This window comes from Lepidochelys kempii, chromosome 3, assembly GCF_965140285.1.
Source record: "Lepidochelys kempii isolate rLepKem1 chromosome 3, rLepKem1.hap1, whole genome shotgun sequence".
Taxonomy (NCBI): domain Eukaryota; kingdom Metazoa; phylum Chordata; order Testudines; family Cheloniidae; genus Lepidochelys; species Lepidochelys kempii.
The window spans coordinates 179,723,369-179,746,201 of NC_136382.1; the positions used below are offsets into that span (position 1 = coordinate 179,723,369).

The 22,833-nt window shown below is 41.8% G+C and overlaps 1 protein-coding gene across 4 annotated transcripts in view; it reads left to right on the plus strand.

The window, feature by feature from the left end:
- Window positions 1–22,833, plus strand: part of PSME4 (proteasome activator subunit 4) — a 218,513-nt gene that overhangs the window by 6,644 nt on the left and 189,036 nt on the right. For all 4 annotated transcript variants that reach the window (XM_073339167.2, XM_073339165.2, XM_073339166.2 and 1 more), the window contains exons 2-3: window positions 20,204–20,344; window positions 20,943–21,059. In XM_073339167.2, coding sequence (XP_073195268.2) covers window positions 20,204–20,344; window positions 20,943–21,059 — 258 coding nt within the window. The remainder of the gene's footprint in view (window positions 1–20,203; window positions 20,345–20,942; window positions 21,060–22,833) is intronic.

Here is a 22,833-nt window from a genome sequence, read left to right on the forward strand (position 1 = left end):
AATTGAAATAATTGAAAATCAGTTACTACTTCAGTTCTTGCTGACAACTACATCTTGGATCTTGTTTACTGCATATTGCAACAGCTGAGAACATCACTAATACACAGGGTGTGTTGGAAATGCAGCTGTTTCAGATGTCCATGATGTCATCAATTGTTTGGAAGAAACACAAAATGCTGAAATCAGATCTCATCAGGTAAAATGCCTTTCAGGTCCCTTTTTAAATGCATTTGGGCTTGATGCTGCATTCCTTGTACGCTCAAAATTTCCAGTGAAGTAAATGGACTCTTTAATTGTACTATGTATGCATCCTATAAAGAGAGAGAATTCTCTCTTCCATTAAGACATCAATCCTGCAATTACTTTACTCATGTGAGTAGTCCCATTGACTTCAATGGGACTAATAAGAGTAAAATTATACTTAAGTGTTTGAAGGATTGGGGTATAAATTTGTGACTAGGTTCCATTATAAACTCCTATTTTTAGTGCCCTTTCAACTTTGGCTAGCAAATTAATTTGTCCTGAAAATTGCCAGGTTTATTCTGAAAGCAAAAGAGAATCTTTTTGAAAAGTTTATAGTCAATTTGAGAACACTTTTTTTAAAGTTACAAGTCATCACAAAATTATCCTGATCTAAAAATGTTGACTAGTGTCTGTTTCTAGCTCAAAAAAAGTTTGCTAGTACCACATCAGTTTTTTCACATTGTAATATCTCATTGAAAACGTGTGCATATTCTTTATTTAACTAATATAGATCGTAATTAAATTAAACAAGTTATTAGTGTTCTTATTGTAATTGTTATGACAAAAAGTTTATTCTCTGGTGGCTGGTACAGCTTAGGAAGGACATATGGTCCTTTCTATAACTTAGTAGAGGTAGATGCCTATATTTTTGGAGCTAAAGGACCAAGATTTGTTCCTAGCAACGTAGTTTTGTGTCGCTGAGGTAATTACTGTTGTGAGTAGCAACAGATTTATTTCAGAATGCAGGAAGATGCCAATGGATGAAAAATGTGATTCAGCTGTTTTTGAATTACAGGTTGCACAAAATTAAAATGAATGTACATCCACTCAGTAGGAGATCTATCTATATGGTTGCAATCTGTATTTCATTATAAGCTTTGCCTTTACTCCCTATTCTGTCTGTGAGGAAATCATGTTTTTCCTGGGCAAAACTTGGGACTCAAAGGTACACATGAAGAATTTAAACAACTCTTAATTTTTTTTAATGGTTTACAAACCATGATTAACACTTATTTTTGCATCTCATATTTCAAAAACTGCTTTTATGGATCACTGTAGATTTGGACAGAACTGTCCTCTGCTACACATGAAAAATTTGTATTGGAAACCTTGGAGGATTTTAGAAGAGTTACTAAATTTAGTAAGTGAAAGCAGTTCTCAGTCTTACCCATGGCAGAGCTTCCACCTTTCTCTAATACAGATAATTTTCTGCTATAGTTCAGAATATGTATTTGATAGTACAGTACATTTTCTAAAAATAAAAATGAGGAAGCCATGTACTCTAACTGTAAAATGAGGGATTAGTATACACCACATAGGAATAATGACACGGGTGGGTTTTTTTTTTTAAATTTGGTCTTTGAGAGCTACTGTGACACTGTACTGTGTGCAGAGTAAAAGTTAACTGCCTGCATGGGGATGGCAATAAGAATGGGAAAAGTAACAGAATTAACCCTGCCGTTTTCAGTGCCCAACTAAACTCCAAATCAGAACCCCTTATCATACAGTCCAGTCCAGTGGACCTTCACTGTGCAGCACCATTGATCTGAGGAATACTTGAAACTGGCTGGCAAGGCCATAGGGAGGGGTAAGGTGCTGTGATGTCACTGATGAACTCCTTAAAGCAGGAATTGAATGGGGCAGTTAAGGTTGTGTGGGAAGTGTCACTTAACTCAGTATTTTATGGTTGTCCAAAGCTGCCTATTTGTTTCACATAATGTTAACCTTCATTACAGGGGACTTTAACTTGAACATTTTCTGGTTATCCAATATTTGAATTTTGGGAATTAAACTCAAATGTTCTGGAAAGGCACAAGGAGAATAGGGCAGTACTGAGTGCCTACTACCTTAATTCCAGATTAATATTTCTTGCATATGAATAAATACTCCTTCTCAAATGTGGATTCCCAAGAATCCTGTGGGACTCATGAAGTCCTGTACACACTCTCCTTATTAACTGTAATATTGTGTTTCTTCTGTGGAGACAATTTTTAGGGTGCTTTGAAAGCTTTAAAAGTTTCATGTTGATGTTACTAGTGTTGGCTCCTTAATCTTAGAGTGCTGCTGAGGGCAGGTTGCTCAGCCCCTTCATAGGAGGAAATATTTTAGTGTCTTGATGCACAGTTGGATTAGTTGAAGATGAATGATTAGAAGCTTAACAATCTGTTTTTTCTCCACTTACATAAAGAAGTCTTTTTGAAGCTGTAAAAACAGAAGCCATTTCATTGTCTAGTTCTGCTTCCTGTGCATAGTGATATGCTTATGCTCTGGAGACTTGTGTGTTCTTATACTCTCTTCCCCTTCTGTTTCTTAAAGGAACAGCATTTAGTACTGACAAACTGCTGTTAAATTTTTTCTGAAATTGGTTAATGTCTTTCTATTACGTTATAATGCCATGAGTGTTAACAAAGGCATTGACTCTCCATTCTGACCAGCTGCTATCCTTTTTCTCAGATTCCTAGTGCCTCAGTTACTTTCTCATCTTTCTGACTCCAACTCCTCCTTCCAGAAGTCCAAAACTGTTTTATCTGCTGAGCCCTTCAGGCTTCATTACAATTAGTAATCTTACTAACAGGAGTTGGGTTGCTTGAATACAAGCAACTGCAAATCCTCTTGGCCGTTCTCTGGAACACCTCTTTCATTCAGTTTGCTTTGGAGTAGATGGAATGGGATAGCTGTAAAGGACACTTCTAACCAAGAATTAGAAGTTTTCAAAGAAGACTCTAGAGCAGTGGTTCCCAAACTTGTTCTGCCGCTTGCGCAGGGAAAGCTCCTGGCAGGCCGGGCCGGTTTGTTTACCTGCCGCGTCCACAGGTTCGGCTGATCACGGCTCCAAGTGACCGCAGTTTGCTGCTCCAGGCCAATGGGAGCTGCTGGAAGCAGTACGGGCCGAGGGATGTACTGGCTGCCGCTTCCAGCAGCTCCCATTGGCCTGGAGCAGTGAACCGTGGCCACTGGGAGCCGCGATTGGCTGAACCTGCGGACGCGGCAGGTAAACAAACCAGCCCAGCCCGCCAGGGGCTTTCCCCACACAAGCGGCAGAACAAGTTTGGGAGCCACTGCTATAGATATATGTAAAATCCTTCTCTGATGGGCCTTGTACTCTCCAGCCCCATTTGACCTGTTTTGTAGACCTCAAACTCCCTGGTGTACAACTGAATACCCCAAAACTTTTTCCTGGTCTGCAGTCATACCACCTTATCCGGTGACCCTATCTGACTTCAGGAAGCGAGTACTGTCAACTGGGGCAGTATTTGAATGGAACCCATGTCCCAGCCTGGTGTGTAGGGGCACTGTGCTGCTGGAGGTGCCATCTTTCACATGAGGTGTTAAACAGAAGTCCAGACTACTTGTGAGCATCAGCAATCTTAAAGCACTTTCGAAATGGGGTGGTAATTCTAGTTTTCTAGCCAAGTTCCAGTTCAGGTAATTACATTCTGCCTCCCCACGTTCCCACTGCAATTTTAAGTCAGGGTGGAACTGGAGCTGGTGAGGGAAACAAATATCTTCACTAGTCCATGTACTGTACCTGTGTCTACAAACACAGGTGGGTGAATGAAAAGGAGCAGTGTTGCAGTGTCTGGCCTAACAATTATCTGGGAGGGTCCAGAAGGGCTGCTGCAGATTCTACAGTCATCGTTTGTGACAAGTTTGGGAACCACTGCTGTAGAGCTTCTCCCTATTTTTCTTCCTCGTGCTGCCAGACAGCAAGGGTAAAGTCTTGTCATTGGCTTAAATCAGGCCAGGATTTCCATGTGTGTTTCCCTAACCACAGAGAGGGAAGGAGGTGAATGAAATGCAGGCCAACCCACTATCCCACCACAGGAATCAAAGGGATGTTGATTGGTTGGTGATGGTTTCTGGCCACTGGAATGATCATAAATTGTGGAAAACTTGAATTTTCCATGGATATAAACAAAAACACAAATTGCTGAAAAAAGTATAGTTTTCCTCAAAAGATGCGGAATAAAATTTGGTTTTCTTGAGGCCCAACCAAATTATATCTTTTAATTGCTTTTCCTTTAGTGGTGTTTTTTTAAGTACATAAAGCTCAAATGGAAATATTTTGGCTTTTATTGATTCACCCATTTCCTCCCCCATGTCTCTCAGTGTTAGCCTACTGAAATGCTATATATTCTTCTCAGTATATAGAAGGAAGCACTTCTATTTGCCAAAATTGTGCATCGTAAGCACTCTTCAGGGTGGTGTCCTGCAGAACGTTTGTTTTGTAATTGCTCAAAAGAAGCCAAAAAGAAGTAAATCTAAGCGTGCACACACAGTCAGACTGGAATAAATGAGGTTTGGTATGCTGTTTGTAGTAGATAATATGGAATGTAATATTTGTTTTCCTATTAACTTTTTATTAAATGTTATAAAAATATACAGAAAAAAATAAACATAAACTATACATAAACTTCTCATAATATATTCACCATTTGCTACCCAACCAGACCTATACTTGAAACATTTAATTTTATCTATCTATATATCTATCTGTATATATATATATATATATATAGTTAAAATATAGATCAATTATTTGTATTACACAATTTACAAACCAAGTTAGTTTATAAAAATCCAACTAGTTAAAGAAAAATTAAGATAAAGAATAGAAGCAAAATTCAGAAGAGGGGAATAGAAATTGGGAGGGAAGGATGTGGGGAGAGAGGAGGCGGAAGTGAGGGATACATTTAATAGGATCATTCAGATACATGCAGGAAAGCATCCCATATCTCTGAGAATTTTTCTTAGGTATTTCTGTTATGGTTGTCATGGTTGCCAAACTTACGATGTCTGTGATCCAGTCTTCAGTTGTTGGTCGCTTTTTGGACTTCTGGTTTTTTAGATCGGTTCTATTCATTACCTCTGAAGCACCTGGCATTGGCCACTGTCGGAAGACAGGATACTGGGCTAAATGGACCTTTGGTCTGACCCAGTATGGCCGTTCTTATGTAATATGAGTCTTTTAGCAATTATTAGTGCTCTGCTTAGCTGAAGTCTTTCTGATTTATTCAGTTAACATCTATTAGCTTTAAGATTACATGTTTAGCTTGTAACACAATTATATTTGATAGGAAAAAATTCACTCTCCAGTTAAGTTCTGCCCAAAATATATGGGTATAGGAGCATTCCCAGAGTGTATGGGTTAAGTTATCACCTGCTGAATCACAGCACCAACATTTGTCTGTTTTAGCAGCACCTGTTTTGAACAGTTGGAGAGTGGTCCAGTGCATCATCCATATGATTTTCTGCTGGATTAATCTTAAAACAGGTGCCCAAGGAACAGTTTGGAGTATTGGCTAAAATTTGTTTCTGTTGGTTAGCAGAGAAGAATTTGCCTAGTTCCTCTTCCCATTTCTCTTTTAGGCAATCCATGTTTAATTCAAACTTTCTGGCCAAGTGTGCATATAATGTTGCCATAGGTTTTGGCAATCTGGGTAATATTGTAAGAAATTAAAGCATTTTAGGTGGGTCGGGGTAGCACAGGCTTTGGAGCCAAGGAGATGGGAGATGGTATGTTTATGTTGGATATATTGCTACTCCTTCGTAGTCTCTAGATTGAACCTTTCTTTTAATATTGTAAAAGGGAGGAAGGAATCATTTTCAATAAATTGAGTGATGGTCAGAATCCCTTTCCTAATCCAGTCTGGCCAAATGATGGGGCTGCCTGCTTTACAGAGTTTCGAGTTATTCCAGATAGAGGCCATGATATGTAGAAGGGGGTGACTATTAAATTTAATAGGCATATGCCTTGTATTTCTGGTGGCCACAGTAGTTGGTAATTGTTCTTTAGGGAATCTGGTAATAATCCGACTGCTGCGCTTTGTTAAAGAGTAAAGGAGCAACCATTTCTGCTTTCATGTGGAGCCAGTTTGGGTCTCTACAGCTTGAGGGAATGAGCCACTGTGGTGGTTGGCTAAGAATTGTTGCCTGATGATAAAATTTAAAGCTGGGAAACCTGAAACCACTTGTTTTGACAGAAAACTGTAATCTTTGTAATGGGATTCTGGGTTTGTTACCAGCACCCCACAAGAAGAACCTGAACATGTTGTCGATTTTAATAAAATAAAAGGGAGGAGTATGGAGTGGGAGGGAGGTCACCATGAAAAGGAACCTGGGAAAGGCATTCATTTTAATGATCATTTTTCCCCAAAGGGAGAGTGGTAGTGCCTACCATCTATTTAAATCATTTGATAACTCCATGATTAATAGGGTTAGGTTAACCTTGACTGTGTTTTTAATTTTGTTAGGGAATAGGATGTCAAGCTATCTGAGGTTTTCTGCTGCCATCTAAATGTCCCTATAGAAGAGCCACTTCCTGCTAAATCCAATGGATCTTCATTGTTTCTGATGTATCCCAATTTGTCTTGTAGCCAGAGAATTTGCAAAGTTATTTATTGTTTGTAGGATATTGATTGACCTGAATTTTTTTTTAATATATTAGGAGAGAAGGATTTTTGTCTCCTGAGACCCTGATTTGATCCGTGAAATACCTTAGTGTTCCCTAATTAGTCTTGTAAATGGTTCTAATGCTAAGTTGAAAATGATAGGGGAGAGAGGGCATCCCTGTCTATTTCCTTGAAACAGATCAAAGAGTGGGGGTCTTGTGCTATTTGTTAGGATGCAAAAGTTGGGATTGGAATATGACAGCTTTATGCATGAAATAAAGGATTTCTCCAACCCAAATTTATCCAGGCTAAGAAACAGATATTTCCAGTTCACTGTCAAAGTCTTTCTCTGCATCGAGTGAAATGCTTGCATGGGAATTTCTAGAATGTTGGTGGAATGCCATAACATTGATCAACTGATGTGTGTTATCAAATAGATTGGTTAGACTCTAAGGTGCCACTAGTACTCCTTTTTCTTTTTGCGAATACAAACTAACACGGCTGTTACTCTGAAACCTGTTATCAGAACTGTGCCTTTTGTTAGTAAATCCCACTTGGTTGGGCTGAACCTTATCACTCATTACTTTTTCAGGTATCTTAGCCAATAGTTTTGAAAGTATGTTTATATCAGTATTGATTAAGGCAGCAGTTCTCGAACTGTGGGTCTTGACCCTATTTTAATGGGGTCACCAGGGCTGGCATTAGACTTGCTGGGACCTGGGACTGAAGCCAAAGCCCAGTCCCCACCACCTGGGGCCGGGCGGCTTCAGTCCTGGGTGATGGGGCTCAGGTTACAGGCCCCCCACCTGGGATTGAAGCCTTGGGGCTTCGGCTCCCCCTGGGGTGGTGGGGCTCGGACTTTGGCCCCCCTGCCTGAGGCGGTGGGGGTTGGGTGGGTTTAAGATTTGGTCCTCTCTCCTGGGGTTGTGTAAATAATTTTTGTTGTCAGAAGGGGGTCACGGTGCAATGAAGTTTGACAACCCCTGGATTAAAGAGATGGATTTATAGCTAGTACACTTTTGCACATTGTAACTTGGTTTAAGTAGTACAGTAATTAGGGCTTCCCTCAGAGTAGGCAGTAATGTACCTTTCTTTAGGGCATCTTCATAAATTATAACAGGTTAGGAGCCATTTCTTTGGGACTTTGATAGAATTTTGTTAGTAGGCCATCAGGACTGGAGATCTTGCCTGGACTCATTTCTTTGATGGCCTTGGTTATATCCTCTGATTGCAAGGGAGAGGCTAGCCTTGCCTGCTGCTCTTCTGAGATTTGTGGGAGGTTAAGGGTATGTCTACACTGCCCACACTACAGTGCGGCCACGGCAGCATTGTGACGTGGGCAGTGTAGTCACGCTTTATTTTTTATCGCCGGGAGAGCCCTCCCCCGGCAATAACCACCCTGAATGAGGGGTGGGAGCACGGCTCCCGGCAATAAAGCACTGTCAATACTGGCACTTTTCAGTGCTAAAACTTTTGTCGCTCAGGAGGGTGTTTTTTCACACCCCTGACCGACTAAAGTTTTAGCACTGAAAGTGGCAGTGTAGACACTGAAATGAGACTAGTCTATTTTAAGAGGAAAGAATATTTGCTTAATGTCAGAAGTCATGTTATAGGTCACGTGAGTTTCTACTGCCAAAGGTAGACTTAATTTCTTGGACAAGGAGAGAAATAGAGCAATAGTGCAGGTAAAGATATCAGTTTAGAAAGTTGAAACTACAGTAGTTTGTTACTTGAGAAAATATGTGTAATGTAGAGGCCACAGCCACATTTAAAGGGATGCTGTCAACTAAGAAATCTACTTTTGACTGAAACCTAAAATTACTGTAACTGTAAGATTAGAGAAAATTTTTTTTTTCAGATTGTTTACTTTGACTATACATAAGTACTTTCAAATTCAGTCTCACTCTTTCACTAAATAGGCATTTTTCTCTGTATGTGTGGATCTTCTCAACAGGAGAGAATTTTTAAAAAAAAGGAAAATATGTGTAATACCACAAATTGGCAGGTGTACCTTAAAATTACTTTCAAATCACTCTTTAAAACTGATTTAAACTTCAAGTTGTTCCTCCAAAAATGGTTTATTTTTATGAAGTAGATTGGCCTTAAGACATTACCTATGGTATATATTTGTTGAGGCAGCTCTTTATTTATAAAGCTTGCTATAGAAGCTTTTGTTACTATAGAAGGAGATTAGCAAGGCTTAACTTCTGTTGAACAGTATTTATCCTTTTGCCCACCCAAGTTTTTGGGTGAGGTGGCCCACTAAACTGAGCCCACCTTTTGTCCTCAATCTTGTTTTGTAGCATCATTCCATTTAAGGAGGGATTGAAGGGAGGCCTGGTTTATCTACACACACACACAGTTTAACTAAAGCTGTGTTTTTAAATTTCTTTAGTTAAACTGGTGCAAACCCCTGTGTGGATATGTAATTTGGTTTAAACCAGATTTGTATCAGGTTTTCTTGTCAGTAAAATTAAGCCTGGTCTACAATAAAAAATTAGATCGACCCAACTACCTGATGCAGTTAAGTCAACTTAAGTCCCTGTGTGCAGGTTGATGGAAGAGTTCTTTTGTTGACCCAGCTACTGCCTCTCAGGAAGGTGGATTACCTATGCCAATGGGAGAACCCTTCCTATTTGTGTAGTTAGTTTTTACACTGGAGCACTACAGCAGCACAGCTCCAGCTGTGCTGCTGTAATGTTTCAAGTGTAGACAAGCCCTTACTAGGATTAAATCAGAAGTGTAGCCACACAGAGGTTTATATGGTTTAAATTGCTTTTTTAAACCTATTTTAGATTAACTGATGGAACCTCTGTGTGTAGGCAAGATGAGTCTATGTTGCTGGAGATGCAGATACCTACCATGATGCCTCCGCAGTACCTATGTTTGTGTTTCACTGGTGGTGGGAGGAGAAAAGGATAAAAGTCCTGTCTAGCTACCATATTATTGTGAGGAAGACGGAGGGAGACTTCTGTGTTACCAAGTAATCTTTTCTTTAAAAAATTTCAAAGGTCACTTCTAGGTTAGCCAAAGGCAGCTTTATAAAAGCTTGTGTTAAACAAGGAGATCAAGCTAAATTTTGTGCAATGACAGATGTATGGTGATGCTGCAATAGGCACAGCATAGTTCAGTCTGTTCCCAGACTAATCAGCATTCAGAAAAGTACATACAGTTTCTGATGCAATCTTAGCTAAAGTGGTAACACTTCCTCTACTGCAAAGCGCTAGCGAATCAAAACTTAAATCCATATGAAAACATGATCTGGTCCTGTACAGTTATCTCGTGCAGGGCTAATAGGTTAAACTTGTGACCAGTGGAGCAAATGACCCCCCTTCCTGCAAGTAAAAAATGCTCAAGATGCTAGACCAGAATAAAAACCAGAATAACAGATCAAAATCAGCGACAAACTAGACTGCTACAGATCCCTGCATAGAACTTTCCTTAGCAGACTATTTCACTACAGTGATATGTGAAAAACCTGTGGCAGATTCTTGCCAAATAGAATCTCAGTAATTGTAATCTAGAGAGGGAAATTGGAAAGTGCAAGACACAGACCAAGTCTAGAGAGGAGTAATTTATTCAACCGTTGTGACAGAAGGATTGAGCCAGAGGGCATTTTATACTCCAGTGTCCAAAATATGAGGGAGTGGACGAAAGAATTCTTAGTAACTTGCAGAAATCTCTAAGACTTCTTATCAGAAAGTGATGAGGGAAAAAGTGATGAGCCAGGAGAGAGACAGCAGACACAATATTGCACTATGTAGCAGCCTACCATTGGATCAGGAAAGGACACTAATGACATATGGACTCAGGGGATCCAAATCTCAAGCACAGTGTGAAGGCATAAACTGGGTGGATATTAACAAATTCTGATTAGCAGACCTGAGGGATCTGTCTCTGTAATAGAATGTGGCAACACTTGTATAGCTTGCCATGCCAAAAACCTGAGTGATTTGAAACTGAGTAATACAATGTTTGAATTGAAGGCATGTGGAGGGATTCCTCTGTGTCTGGAGTTTATTCCCCTCTCTCTTTCCTTTCCCCTACCTTGCCATATGCATGCATACTGGCTCCTCAGATACTCAATTTACAGACTTCAAATGTAGCTGATAGTGTTCCATGGAACTTTCCTTTGCAAGTCCCTTTGGGAAAGCTAGCATCGAATTGGATGTTGGCCTGCAAGAGAGGGTGCATACTATACTCTCGGTCCACCTCCTGAATCATGAATATGGTGAACAGAGGTGTCTTGTCCTCTTGTATATGGCTGAGAAGGAGAGGTCTCTGTAAAATGTATTCATTAGGATTTTGTTTACTTGAGGAGTGATCTTCAAGAAGGTGTCGCGCTGTATTACTCCTCTGGCCCTCCCCACTACTATGTGACTCTTTCATTTGCCAAATTACCACTGGATGTAACAGAGATCATAGTACTGGAAGGGACCTCGAGAGGTTATCTAGTCCAGTCCCCTGCATTCATGGCAGGATTAAGTATTATATAGACCATCCCTGACAGGTGTTTGTCTAACCTGCTCTTAAAAATCTCCAGTGATGGAGATTCCACAACCTCCCTAGGCAATTTATGCTAGTGCTTAACCACCCTGACAGGAAGTTTTTCCTAATGTCCAACCTAAACCTCCCTTGCTGCAATTTAAGCCCATTGCTTCTTGTCCTATCCTCAGAGGTTAAGAACAACAATTATTCTCCCTCCTCCTTGTAACCTTTCATGTACTTGAAAACTGCTATGATGCCCTGTCTCAGGCTTCTCTTTTCCAGACTAAACAACCCCAGTTTTTTCAATCTTCCCTCATAGGTCATGTCTTCTAGATCTTCAATCATTTTTGTTGCTCTCCTCTGGACTCTGTCCAATTTGTCCACAATCTTTCCTGAAATGTGGCACCCAGAACTGGATACAATACTCCAGTTGAGGCCTAATCAGCGCGGAGTAGAGCAGAATTACTTCTTGTATCTTGCTTATAACGCTCTTGCTAATACACCCCAAAATGATGTTTGCTTTTTTTTGCAACAGTGTTACACTGTTGACTCATATTTAGCTTATGGTCCACTGTGACCCCCAGGTCCCTTTCCGCAGTACTCCTTCGTAGGCAGTCATTTCCCATTTTGCATGTGTGCAACTGATTGTTCCTTCCTAAGTGGACTACTTTGCATTTGTCCATATTGAATTTCATCCTATTTACTTCAGATCATTTCTCCAGTTTGTCCAGATCATTTTGAATTCTAATCCTATCTTCCAAAGCACTTGCAACCCCGCCCAGCTTGGTATTGTCTACAAACTTTGTGTGTGCTCTCTATGCCATCATTTAAATCGTTGATGAAGATATTGAAGAGAACTGGACCCAGAACTGATCCCTGTGGGACCAACTTGTTATGCCCTTCCAGCGTGACTGTGAACCACTGATAAATACTCTCTGGGAACGGCTTTCCAACCAGTTTTTCACCCACCTTATCAATCTAGGTTGCATTCCCCTAGTTCGTTTATGAGAAGGTCATGTGAGATAGTATCAAAAGCTTTACTAAAGTTAAGATATACCACGTCTCCCGCTTCCCCCCCATCCACCAGGCTTGTTACCCTTTCAAAGAAAGCTATCAAGTTGGTTTGACAAGACTTGTTCTTGACAAATCCATGCTGACTGTTATTTATCACCGTATTATATTTTAGATGTTTGCAAATTGATTGCTTCATTATTTGCTCCATTATCTTTCCAGGTACAGAAGTTAAGCTGACTGGTCTGTAATTCCCCAGGTTGTCTTTATTTCCCTTTTTATAGATTGGCACTATATTTGCCCTTTCCCAGTCTTCTGGAATCTCTCCTGTCTTCTATGACTTTTCAGAGATAAACGCTAATGGCTCAGATATCTCCTCAATCAGCTCCTTGAGTATTCTAGGATGCATTTCATCGGGCCCTGGTGGCTTGAAGGCATCTAACTTGTCTAATTAATTTTCAGCTTGTTCTTTTCCTATTTTTGCCTCTGATCCTACCTCATTTTCACTGACATTCACTCTGTTAGATGTCCAATCACCACCAACCTTCTTGGTGAAAACTGAAACTGAGTCGTTAAGCACCTCTGCCATTTCCACATTTTCTGTTATTATTTCCCCCCCTTATTGAGTAATGGGCCTACCCTGTCCTTGGTCTTCCTCTTGCTTCTAATGTATTTGTAGAATGTTTTCTTGTTACCCTTTATGTCTCTAGCTAGTTTCATCTCGTTTTGTGCCTTGGCCTTTCTTGTTTTGTCCCTACATACTTGTGTTATTTGTATATATTCATCCTTTGTAATTTGACCTAGTTTCCACTTTTTGTAGGTCTCTTTTTTTATTTTTAGATCATTGAAGAGCTCCTGGTTAAGCCAGCGTGGTTTCTTGTCATACTTCCTATCTTTCCCATGCAGTGGGATAGCTTGCTCTTGCTCACTCCTACCATTCCTAAGGCTATGTCTACACTATCGTGTAAATTGACCTAAGCTATGCAACTCCCGCTATGTGAATAACATAGCTGGAGTCGCCATATCTTAGGTTGACTTACCGCGGGGTCCACACTACGCTGGGTCGACATGAGACACTCTCCCATCAGCTTACCGTACTCTTCTCGTTTGGGGTAGAGTACTGGGGTCGACTGGAGAGCGATCTGTGGTCAATTTGGCAGCTCTTCACTGGGGGGGGGGGGTAATGTAGACATAGCGTTAGAAACATGAACTCTACCATTTCATGATCACTTTCACCCAAACTGTCTTCCACTTTCAGATTCTCAACCAGTTCCTCCCTATTTGTCAAAATGAAATCTAGAACAGCCTCTCCCCTAGTAGCTTTCTCCATCTTCTGAAATAAAAAATTGTCTCCAATACATTCCAAGCACTGGTTGGATAATCTGTGCCTTTCAGTGTTATTTTCCCAACAGAAGTCTGGGTAGTTGAAGTCCCCCATCACCACCAAGTCCTGTGCTTTGCACAATTTTGTTATTTGCTTAAAAAAAGCCTCATCCACCTCTTCTTCCTGGTTAGGTGGTCTGTAGTAGACCCCTACCCTGACATCACCCTTGTTTTTTACCCGTTTTATCCTTACCGAGAGACTTTCAACAAGTCTGTCTCCTATTTCCATCTCAACCTCAGTCCAAGTGTATACATTTTTAATATACAAGGCAACATCTCCACCCTTTTTTCCCTGCCTGTCCTTCCTGAGCAAGCTGTATCCTTCTATACCAATATTCCAGTCATGTCTATTATTCTGTGATGCCAACTGTCATAGTTCTTTTTATTTACTAGCATTCTGAGTTCTTCCTGCTTATTCCCCATACTTCTTGCATTAGTATACAGACATCTAAGATACTGATTTGATTCCCGCTCTCCCCACTTCTGTTTTGTCTCTCCTTTATCCCTGCTATAACAGCCCATGCTCCCCGCCAATTCCGACCCTTCTCCCAGGTCTCCATGTTTTTGACTTACTGTGGGATTTGGTCACCTGCCCCCTTCTAACCTAGTTTAAAGCCTTCCTCACTAGGTTAGCCAGTCTGTATCCAAATACGCTCTTCCCCTTCCTCGATAGGTGGACCCCATTTCTACTTAGTATTCCTTCTTCCTGGAACAGCATCCTGTGGTCAAGGAAGCCAAAGCTCTCCTGGTGACACCATCTTCTTAGCCAAGCATTCACCTCCAGGATGCATCAAGACATATGATGCAATCCCGATTTAAATAGGGAATATTAAATGAAAAGTTGTGGGGGTGAAGTCCTGCCCTTATTGAAATCAATGGGATTTTTGCTATTAACTTCATTGGGTCTGGGATTTCACCCTTAACTGTAAATTTCATGTTCTTGTTAGAGTGATACCCATAGGATTACTTAAACGTTAAATCTAGAAACGTTCCTTCTAGCAGTGTCAGAGGTGACTTGATAAGATTCTGTTACATTTTTAAAATTGTAAACTATATATGTATTTTTTCCCCCAGTGACATTAGCAGTACCTTCAAAGTTTTTAGTTAGGTATGTGGGATTTGTTCTTGTTGTTTTGTTTTTTGCAATGAGATAACTAACATGCATTAGCTGTCTTACAGTAAAAACATAGGGGAGACAGGAAGTGATGCAGTGCTAAATGTTACAGTGCTGGAGCCCAGCAGAAATGATCACTGGGGGGGCAGAGATTGCCAGTTCTTCCCTCCCTCCCCGCCTCCAGTTATACATGGCAGCAGGGTCACCCTCACCTTCAGCAGAGAGCAATTGGCAGTAATGGCTCGCCTGGCTGTCCACCCATCTCTAGAGCCATGGGACAATGGCAGCATCATGCAATGGCTAGCACGGACAAGGCCTGAGGGAGATCTGCAATGAAAGGCAGCAAGTCTGTTCAGCGTGTGAACGCCAGCCCAAGTGCCTGCTGTGGCGTAGGCCTGGCTTGGGTGCTGGTTCCCATCACCCTGCTGGAGCCAACTCCTTTAACTTTGGGCACAGCATTCAAACAACAGTATGGCACCACAAAGCCACTCTGAGAATGCAGCTCCCCCACACTCTCCCAACCCCCCCCTGCTAACATCTCCCCATCTCTGTCCTGCTTCCGCCATTCCTACCTCACTGGCTGTGTAAGCATCCTAGGCTCGCCTTACCCCCTGCCTGCCCCTCCACTGTATAACCTCACCATGTACCTCACTCTCAGCCCTAGTACCATGGTATGGCTGCCCGGACAGGGGCGCTGGCACCATCTGGAAAACTCCCCAGTAGCCCAGCCAGTCCCACATGCCCACACTGGGTTCAAGTGTGTGTGGGGCTCCTGCTTAGCTGTTCTGCAAGTAACTGCATCTGGCCAGGTGGCCCTTTCTGGGGCTTATTTGTGGGGTGTTGGTGGTGGATGAGCACAGAATCATGTGGCAGCCAGGTCCTCCCCGCAGGGAACCCACTCAAAGGAGTAGGCCAGGCCCCAGGCAATGTACCGCCTGCCAGAGACACTGCACCTACCAGCCTTCTGAACCCTCTCACTTCCCTCCCTTACAGCAAGGGCCAACACTGACCCTGCAGAGACTGGGAGATGGCTTCTGACGTAAGTGTGTGGGATTGCAGAGGGAGGGGAGTTGGGACATGGTGTGGGAGGAGGGATGGGTCTGTGTGATGGTTTAAGAGGACAGGAATGGGCCAGCAAGAGATGGATGGGGCAATGGGCCCACACGGTAGGTTTGCAAGGAGAGGTTAGGGGGATGGGCTGGGGTACTTATCTGTCAGGGGTGTTGGAGCTACCCAGCAGGGTGTCCAGGTTGGTGACAGGGCTTTGGATCACTCAAGCCTGGTAGTGCTGTGGGTAGCGGCCACTGAGGTGGCAGCTGATGAAGTCCCTGTGAGAGCCTCCTGGCAGTGGTTCAGTCTGCAGCACCTGCTCCACTACCAGCCATGGGGGCACAGCACAGCTGGGTCAGGGGTATCTCTGCAGGAACTGTCCCCCTACTCAGGGCCCAGCCAGTTCGCAACGGGGTGTGCCTGGAAGAGCAAGCTCCTGGCTCTGGGAGCCTGCCCAGCTACAGGAGGCAGGGACTGGCCTGAGTATCAGGTGGCCTCAACCCTGCAATACCCCCATCCCTCCCTGAGTCCAGTGGCTTCTGCTTCCCTGAGCCCAGGGAAGCCCCTTCTTGTCTTCTCCCAGGGTCTCCTGTTCTCCCTGAACCCAGCAGTCCCTCCAGAATCCAGGGAGGCAAGTTGCTGGCAGGCTGCTGCTGCCTTGCTTGTTCCCGTTGAACCCCTGCATCCCATGTCTAGTGCTTCAGCAGAGCCCACTGCCCAGCTCAGGCGAGCAGACAGGATGTTCAGGGAGCTGTGTGCCCCCTACTAGTGGCCCTGGCAGAGACAAAGGCCCCAGGAAGTGAGCAGAGCTGGCTGTGCTTGCCCTGGAGCCAGCTCAGAGGCTGTATCAATGGGGGCACAAGCGATACTCCTCTGTAATTCGAAAAACTTTAGTATCTTCCCAGGTTTTTATTTCTGAAGTGCTGAAGTGTCGCTTCATCCTGTATTTCACCCTCTGGACTGATGCTTCCGACCAGTTTGGCAGCATAACATCCTTGGAGAAAAGGCACTGTAATTTTACCCTGAGGTACCTAGGCGAGGTGAACCACAGGTGGAGTATAGTGTTGACATTGCCTGGGTATCTCATGGCAAAAACTACAGTGTCTTGTCTCCACTAGGGGGTTTATGTCAGGATAGCTATGCACATTAGTTATCCTGTGGTAAAAACACATTTTTTGTAGTGAAGGCAAAGCCTCTGTATCTCAAGATACTGGGCAAAAATCCTTACCAAGATTAGTAATTTTTAAAGCCTTTTTGAGCCACTGTTTAAATGTTTTTTTAAAATACGGACTAACACGTCAAAACATGCTTTACAATCATATTTTGCCATGTCCTTCTCTCCCCTGTTCCTTTGTAGAAGGCCCATGTAAATGAAAGGACAAACTGGCTGGCTACATGGGGATAATAGATATGCCAAAGTGCTGCTTTCACAGCTCTAGCTGAGGACCCCCTCTTGGCCATTCACGAGACTGCTATGAGGGATCCAGCTGTTAAATCTCAGGGTGTTTTATGCTCCAGAGTCTGAGCAGAGTGCATTGCTATTCTCTTAGGATTTGTGGCCATGAGTTGTGGTGCAGATCCTCCATCTGGCACCCCCTGCTGAGAGCTGCGACCATATGGCCCCCTGTGTAGGCCCTAGAAGCAGTGCTAACCCTTCACCTTTCCCCAGTATTTTAAGCATGTCCTCTCCCAGAACTCCAGCTGTGTGGTGGTCTGGGCCCACAGTTTACCTTTTCAAGGTATACATCGTATAGATTTAACTTTGGTGTTACAATCCTCTTGCTCGTTCTTTAGTAGCATGAGACATACACAGCTCTGTACAAAAATAATAAACTCCTTCACATGTTTCCCTGCCTTGGTTTCATCACCACGCTGGGGCATTCTTGGGCTGGGGTCAGAGTTATCTGTAGGGCCCTACCAAATTCACGGCCGTGAAAAACACGTCATGGACCGTGAAATCTGTATACAATAGAGTAAAAGCACATAAAAGACCAGATTTCATGGGGGGAGACCAGCGTTTCTCAGATTGGGGGTCCTGACCCAAAAGGGAGTTACAGGGGGGTTGCAATGTTATTTTAGGGCGGGTCGCAGTATTGCCACCCTTATTTCTGCGCTGCCTTCAGAGGTGGGCAGTGGGAGAGTGGTGGCTGTTGGCCGGGCGCCCGGCTCTGAAGGCAGCGTCCCACCAGCAGCAGTGCAGAAGTAAGGGTGGCAAAATCATACCATGCCACTCTTACTTCTGCATTGCTGCCTTCAGAGCTGGGTGGCCAGAGATTGGTGGCTGCTGACCAAGGGCCCAGCTCTGAAGGTAGTAGTGCAGAAGTTAGTGTGACAATACCATACCATGCCATCCTTAGTTCTACACTGCGGCTGGCAGTAGCTCTGCTTTCAGAGTTGGGCTCCCAACCAGCAGCTGCCACTCTTTGGCCACCCAGTTCTGACAGCAGCGCCGCAACCAGCAGCAGAGCAGAAGTAAGGGTAGCAGCACTGCAACCCCTCCTACAATACCCGTGCGACACCCCCCCCCCCCAACTCCTTTTTGGGTCGGGACTCCTACAATTACAACTTCATGACATTTCATATTTAAATAGCTGAAATCATGAAATTTATGAGTTTTAAAATCCTGTGACAGTGAACTTTACCAAAATGGACTGTGAATTTGGTAGGGCCCTAATTATCTGGGACATCCAGGGACCTTCTGCTGCAGTGCATGGCTTCAGTTCTGAAATATAGAGCCTTCTTCCCCAGCTCAATTTCTGTGACTTTTGTTGGTCCATTTTCCTTCCTCTCTCCTGCACCCCACACATCCTGTGTCTCTCTCCATCTTCCCCTTACTTCCCAGACTTTTTAAAATTCCTGGTTTGTCACCTCTCCCTTTTTGTCCTACTCCTGGTAACTTTCCACTATCTTCATTTCCCCCTTCCTACACACAAGTAGGAGGAAGTATCTTCGCTCAGCTCCAGCAAACCTTCTTAGCATATCTTTTGTCTGGTCAAAGCACAGTTGGTAAAGTTATATCCTGTCCATTGTCTTGTGGGTACTTGCCAGGTCCTGTTAGCCTATGGTGGATATGCATAGCTAGAGGTGAATTCCATGGAACAGCATTTTTCATAGCAACAACTTCATAAAATCCTATTTAAAATCAACCAGAATTCATAAGTTGTACGGAGCATCCCCAAACCATCACAGGTGCAAATGTATAAAATAAATAAACTGAAAAATGTGGTTTCTGGATTTGATCTTCCTCCCAGTTTGAGTGCTGCATCTCTCTCAGGCCTGTCATTAGGGGGAGGCATTGGGAGGTGGTTGCCTGACGGTCAGTCCTGTCTGCTAACTCAGCAAGTAACAGCACTGCCAGAGCTCAGCTACCTATCCATGTAGCCTCCAACACCATCTCTACTACCATCCCACAGTCCTTCAGCTTCCTCACCCCCTTCTTACTCCCTGACCTCGTGTTCTGCTGCCAGAACAGCCTTCAATCCATTCTTGCTTCTAGCAGCTGCTTACCAGCTACCTGAGAGTACTTCCGTGCCTGTCTTCCCATTTCTCTTTTAATAGTCTCAGAACTTCCTTACCTCCCTCCCCCACTTGCTGACCCCTAGGACTCCTCTCCCACATTCTGCTTTCTTAGTGAGTGGGTAGAGAAAGCAAGTAAGCATGAATGAGTCAGAGAAAGTGCATCCGTTCATACCCCACCACCATCTGTCACACTTTCACTTGTTCTCTTAACTATCTCTCGCATGCAGAATAACACATGTTCTCTTTGGCCATCGTAATTGCCCATGCTGATACATGCTTGCAGCCCATCATACCAATGTTGGTGGGGGGATAAGGGAGATAGACATTGTAGGAGTGGGAGGAAGAACAAATGTAAATTGCCTTATATTAATTAAATACAAGAAATTGCACTTGTCATCAACTTCTCTGAGTGAGAGGTTGGGGCATTTTACTCTTCTGTGGCAGGATGACATTTTACCTAGATTGCTCTCTCTTCAGTGAGCCAGTATCCATGACCTTCTGGAATGTATCCATTCCAGATGGCCATGAATATTCTCATACTGGCTCTTACTTTTAGAGATTATTTCTTTACAGGAATATATATAAAATAGGAATGGTGAAACTTGTTGCAATGATGTGGTATTCTTAGAGGTGGTCTATGCATATTTCCTCTTGTGGGATACAACTCTTGCTGCTCCTGAGCTTCAGGAACTTTCTGAAAAAGCAGTGCCCAATGGGGCTGCATGAATGCCCTTGTCTGGCACCGAACACTTGGAACAGGAATTATAAAGGGTCATGTGGTCCTCAGCTGCCTCAGTTCCTTCCTTTCCACAGCTAGTTGCCTTCATCAGGATCTTCTTTCTTTGCTTAGCATATTGACCAGACTTTGTGCTTACTGCTAAAACTTTTGGGTAGTTTTTACTTTGGTCCTCCATGGTTGAACAGTAAGGTTCCTAGATGGGGTCAGTTCTTTGGCAGGATGAATATGCTCAGCGCACAACACTGACTCATGTTTTCCTTATAGGTATATCCGACTATATGGGAGAAAATTTAGCAAAGAAGATCATGTGCTTTTTATCAAGTTGCTGTATGAGTTGGTAACAATTCCAAAGCTGGAGATCAGCATGATGCAGGGATTTGCACGTCTGTTGATAAACCTGTTAAAGTAAGTACATTTTGCTAGCATTCTTCTACTTAAATATTTACATCCATAAATTGGACATTTGATCCTTGGCCTACAGTATAGTTAACTGCATTGTTTGTCCCTGTACAAATTACGTCATTTGCTCTTACCCTGCACAGATCTTTGATAATGGAGGGAAATTTGAGAAAAACGGTCCCTTTTTGAGGCTTGATTTCAATATTGATCAAAGAGCTAAATATCCTATGTTAGCTTTGCTTTTCTTGATATAGAAATTCTATAAGAAGATGGAGATCTCCAAAAATAATATGATCTGAGAACTAAAGTTTAAGAGGAACAATTAAGAGATGTGTGTGTCACATGTCATTGAAAGTATTTATTAATGAGTGATATAACTGCACTTGGCAATTTTTTTGTAGAGACATTATGGATGTCTTGAATCCCAAAAAGAATGCTTGTAAATGAATAGTGTTTGGCATGCCATTAGTAGCAATAATGTGGAAAAAAGACAAATGTACGTTCAAATAACTTTCTGCTGTTCAGTTTTTAGGTATTCTAATGTATGCTGTGTGCTGGTAAGGACAATGTTTAATCCCGAAGTGCACTTCATTTCTTAAATTAGGAAAAAAGAACTTCTTTCAAGAGATGATTTGGAGTTACCATGGAGACCACTTTATGAAATGTTGGAGAGGATATTGTATTCCAAAACAGAACACCTTGGATTAAATTGGTTTCCTAAGTAAGTTTTATTGTAGTTTATTGAAGTAATTGCTTTGGTTTAAGGGGTCTTTAGAACACTGATAATGTGGTTGAAGATTATTTTTTAATATTTAGATCTTGATATATAGCAAATGAACAATATATATCTAGACTTTTTATACATTCATGGAAATAAAGGTTAAAAAAAAGACCTATCATCTTGCACATCCCTCTGACAGTGAATAATTATTTGTTATGATATTTCTTTATTTTTCATGTACTCTATAAAGTTCAGGTTTAAGTATGTCAAGTCATGGATCTTCAACCTCTTCCATTGGGAAAATAGACCACAGTCTAATTAATAAACTTCAGTGATAATTTTTTTTTAAATCCTTTGTTTAATTCCATCTCACAACAAGTTAGGGAAAAAAAGTCTCTCTCTTACACAGACACAAAATATGAAATTTACATGTAAAATGCCTGGGTCACACACACAGAAACCAAATGTTTTCCGTTGCGGAAAAAATCATCAAAAATGCTAATACAGTAATGTGGGCAAATGCAATTATTCTACAAAGTTAATTTGTTTACTAAAACTTTTATTTTTAAGGGGAAAGAAACTTTGAAAATGTCTAAATCGCACATTGCTTTTTCATAAAGCAAATATGCACTGTGTGAAGTGTGGTTATAGAGGACATTAATATGTAATGTTTTCTTGGTATCCACACTCAAAAATTGCAAACCATTCTCAATTCATGTATACACAAATCCTGAAATTTGGATGTCACCCATACAGAGGTCTGTGTATTTATAGTAAACATAAAGCACAATTGGTATTTATCAGTCCATTGCCTATACAGATCATTTTAACCTCTCTGTCCTATCATAAACTTGTTGCCTATTTTGCAGCCATGCAGTGTGCACAGACTTCACAACTCCATCTATGGCTACCTATTGAACTTTCCGTTCTTCTTTGTCAGATAAAGGTTCAAAGGTCCCTATGTTACATTTTTTTGATTTTTCTCTATCCAATTTCCATTTTTTCCTATTTATACAAGCAGAATAGAGTTAGCTGAAATTTTTCAGGAAGGTGCTGCTAAAGTTGTGGAAACCCCATTTTTCGATGGGAAACACTAACCTCAACTTTTGAAAAGTTAGTGAGTGGCACAGTTACATTTCATTTTTTCTATTAAAAATTTCTCCAACTTTGGAAAAGTTAGAGTTCAAAAAGGAAATGGAGAGGAAAAAGTGAAGGAAAAGCCCAAGATTATAATCATTTTATTGCACTCAGTGGCCAAAAAAAAGGGGGGAGGAATAAAAGAAATGAGGGAGGGAGGAAGGAAGGAAGAAAAACAAATTCAGAACTTTTTGACAAAAAACTACAGCTTGAACTGAAATTTTTCTACTTTTGAGTTAAAAATTCTCATTTGAAATTTTTCATAGGAAAAAAGTTTTTTGATCAGTAATAGTTGTAAATGAGACACACTTTTTCATAAAATTCGAAAAGGACCCTGCCTATGATCTGTGTGTCATGAAGAGAAAACAATCAAATTATTTGTGTAATTATATTAGGGGAGACTTCCCTCTGAGATCTTCTGATAATTATATATAGTCTGAAAAAATATTCTATTAAAGGGAAATGGCCAAATTTAAAAATTTGCTCTTCTCTCTGAAAATAGTTTATGTACTGTTTTTTCAAGTAACACCTAAAGGATTACTATATCTAAAAGGTCAGAGGAAAAAATGTAATTAGTTATGGATTTGCCAACACCTAGTGAAACTGACTATATGCAGTTTGCCCCGTTGAGTCAATT